This window comes from Nematolebias whitei, chromosome 3, assembly GCF_014905685.2.
Source record: "Nematolebias whitei isolate Nwh7 chromosome 3, NemWhi1, whole genome shotgun sequence".
In the NCBI taxonomy this organism is placed as follows: Eukaryota; Metazoa; Chordata; class Actinopteri; order Cyprinodontiformes; family Rivulidae; genus Nematolebias; species Nematolebias whitei.
The window spans coordinates 17,260,360-17,263,712 of record NC_056500.1 but is presented as its reverse complement, the minus strand read 5'-3'; the positions used below and the strand labels follow the sequence as shown (position 1 = coordinate 17,263,712).

Below are 3,353 nucleotides of genomic sequence, written 5' to 3'. Positions count from 1 at the left end.
CTACAGATTATGTTACCTCTGATCTACAGATTATGTTTCCTCTGATCAATGTTACTCAATCATTGTTAATGTTAAGTTACTTCTGCTCTATTGTCAGTTGGCTCACTTTGCTCTTTGCTCTCAATGCTTATATTTCGTTTTATTACGCCTGCCAGCCATTTCTCTTCATGTCATTATGGATGTTTGATTGTGGTTGTTTTTAAACTCTGAAGTTGTTGTAGCTGAAATGTGTGAAATACTTGATATTATTAGGGATGCACGATATTATCCACACGGTATCGGCTAGTTTTAGTGATAAAGTTAAATATCGGCCATTCCATCGTCTCTGCACATTTGTTTCTTTCCTTTATGTTGTCTCTTCTCTTTATGACCTCCATGTGTTGTTTTCTTGTGTTTGCTTTATTGACCTGGAGATTTCACCTCCTTCACAAACACACACTCTGAGCACGAAGCGAAGATGCTAAATCTGTGGGTGCCACTCACTGATGAGAGGCGTCGTCTCCCCGGTGGCGGGCAGCAGGTCGTTCATGATGATCAGAAAGACAGTGTAGCCCAGGATGAGGGTCATCTTGAAGGAGGAGCGGTCGGTGCTCTGCGGAGGCAGCAGGAAGCTGAAGAGGTCCACGGTGATGAGGAAGCAGCTGGGAAGCAGCAGGTTCACCACATACGGGGTCGGTCTGCGTCGTATGATGAGCTACAGAAGGCAAACAGCAAAGAAATCAAAACTTAAAGTCAGACTTGTTTTACTCATCATGTTTGACCTCTTGTGCTGAATTTCAAAGAGGCGCAGAGGGAAAACAAAACATGCATTTGGAGCATTAATTTTAATTTTAACCACAACTCTGTAATTTTCTGACAGTTTTTTAATTTTTGTTTGATGATGAGGTGAAGACTTACTCTTTCATGGATGCTGCTGAGTTATACAACACATTTTAATAAGACTATATTTTATTTTTCTTCATTACGGGCAATTAGTTTAACTTTCCTAACTTCTTTGGACTAACTTGAGGCTGTACTTTGTGTTGCTTGAGAATAAAACACAACAAATCTGTTTTACCAGCTCACTGAAAAACATGAAAGTGATCAAACTCACAAAGTATGTGATCTGAGAGTATTTCCCCACTTTTAGCTCCAGCGTGGATGAATCCACAATGATTTTTGAGAGCTCCCACTCCCCGCTGAACTCCATCTGATCTCTGGACTCCTGCAGGATCTCACCAGTCGTGTTTCCAAGAAACATCTTGATGTCCGTATCTTCAGACACAGTCATTAGCACAGTTTGGCTCATTGAACTGAAGTATTTAGTAGTGACAGAAATATGTAGAATCCAGTGAAATCTGATTAGATTGTGGTGTAATTTGAATGCAACAAGGAAAAGCAGCAACTATTGGAAAAAAAATCGAGTAATATTTTAACCTCACCAAAGTGTAGATATGATCCGAAGGTCAGCGAGCAGTTTTGGATGTCAAAGGGGAAATTGTAGATTCCTAACTGGCAGGAGCTGACCACCCTGACCGGTCTATCGTCATAAACATGACCCGTGTTGTATAGGTAGACGTAAGGAGGTTTGGGAGTCTTGTCCTCATCAACACTGGAATTAAAATGATGAAATTTTCAAACTTTCATTTACAGATTGAGAAAGTTTAATATTTCGTTCAACTTTTAGAACATTTTATGGTTCTAAATATTCACAACAAAGCACATTTGCTCTTTTCTCCAAGTTAAGCCACTAACTTAAAACAGCTGCTTTAAACTCACATCTCTGAGATCACAACATCTGGAACCCAAAGCTTCTCTCGAGGCACAGAGACTCTTGCTGTTCCGCATTTCTGCTCATCCCAGCTCAGTCCTGCGATATTCCACTCCTCCAGAACACCAAACAAAGTCGCCGTGAGGTGAAACTCGGTGCAAAATCGTTTTAACTGAGGTATTGCAGTCTGCAACACATTTGTTTCTGTCTACAAAAAATATTACCCTAAACACTGTTTTGGAAATAATACAAATATAACAATAACCTACCAGCGTTTGCCACAAGACTGTTGTCATGGTTTGTTCTTTTTCATCCTGTAAACAAGACAATAATGAAAAATTAGTCAGAGGAATTATGAAAGAATAAATATTGTCTAGGTAAAAACATTTAAAGGTGGCTAAAAAGAAATTTAACTGGAGAAATATTTTCAGCTGCTTGGTACCAGCTTTAAAATTGTTTATTGTCTCATGAAGAGCTATTTGACTTTTAAAAAATGACGTCAGTAGCTTGTACATTTATCCTTTTTGTTTTCTAATCAGTATGTTGGTGGTCTTTCTAGATCAGGGGTCTGCAACCTGCAGCTCTGGAGCCGCATGCAGCTCTTTCAAGCTTTGACCAAAACAAACTTAAAACTGAATTTTATTGGTTGTTATACAAACAACATAAAAAGGACTAGTTTTAGTGGTTTTCCTGTCATTTCTTTTGCAAATATGTGAATAATGGAACTAGTACAGCATACTCACTTTAACTTTATGCTTTATCACTTTACGTAATTGATTTTTCAACAATTAAAATATTACATAGGTCTGCATAGTTCATCTTATTTACTATTTAAATAAACTACCCCCCCCCCCCTCCCACCCCGCCCTAAGAATCCGGTCCTTTAATTTCTCTTAAATTGTAAAAATAGCAATATAAATGTTAAAAATGATTAGTTCTTTTAGCTTTATAATGTCACTCCTGGTGGCCACAAAAGCCCCCTCCTACAACGTAGGCCCATGGGCCACCAGTTGATAATCACAGTTGTTGCGGCTCTGAATATTTTTAGTTTAGTGAATGAACGTGTACAAATGACTTTTATTGTAAAGGTTGCAGACCCCTGTTCTAAACTGATTCCAAAGTTATATCTGCTTAAAGATATTTATCTTGAATTTATCTTCTCATCCAAACATAATCTGGTTACAAAAAGTGTTACTGACAACATCCAGAAGTCCAACTGAAGGTGGTAAACAACAGAATAAACAAAAAGCTCTTGTGCACACTTCTTTTTTAGAGGTGAGGTTGATAATGTGTCGAAACTCACCACTCCTAAAATCCCAAGCACAGTGATGCGGAGGGTTATGTTCAACGAATCTTCAAATCTCGCAACAGGACGAATCAGACTTTTAGAGAAAAGATCCTTCTCAAGCTCTTGAAATAAGGAGGTGGGAGTCGGGCTGCTGCAGTTCAACGCTGCTGACGAGCCTCCAAATATTCAAAATGATAAACAGAAAAATTAAATTACACAACTCCAACAAACAGTATTTAAACAAATTAATATTGATTACCAGGTCATCGTTAATAGATGGTGGGCAAATTTACCACAACTTTATAGCTGTTGTCA

The 3,353-nt window shown here is 38.3% G+C and overlaps 1 protein-coding gene across 1 annotated transcript in view; it reads right to left on the bottom strand.

Moving 5' to 3' along the window:
- Positions 1-3,353, bottom strand: part of LOC119430747 (5-hydroxytryptamine receptor 3A-like) — a 5,304-nt gene that overhangs the window by 1,639 nt on the left and 312 nt on the right. The window contains exons 2-7 of the mRNA XM_037698221.1: positions 3,054-3,214; positions 2,020-2,064; positions 1,759-1,865; positions 1,422-1,591; positions 1,094-1,254; positions 484-694 (exon numbers count right to left, since the gene is read on the bottom strand). Coding sequence (XP_037554149.1) covers positions 484-694; positions 1,094-1,254; positions 1,422-1,591; positions 1,759-1,865; positions 2,020-2,064; positions 3,054-3,214 — 855 coding nt within the window. The remainder of the gene's footprint in view (positions 1-483; positions 695-1,093; positions 1,255-1,421; positions 1,592-1,758; positions 1,866-2,019; positions 2,065-3,053; positions 3,215-3,353) is intronic.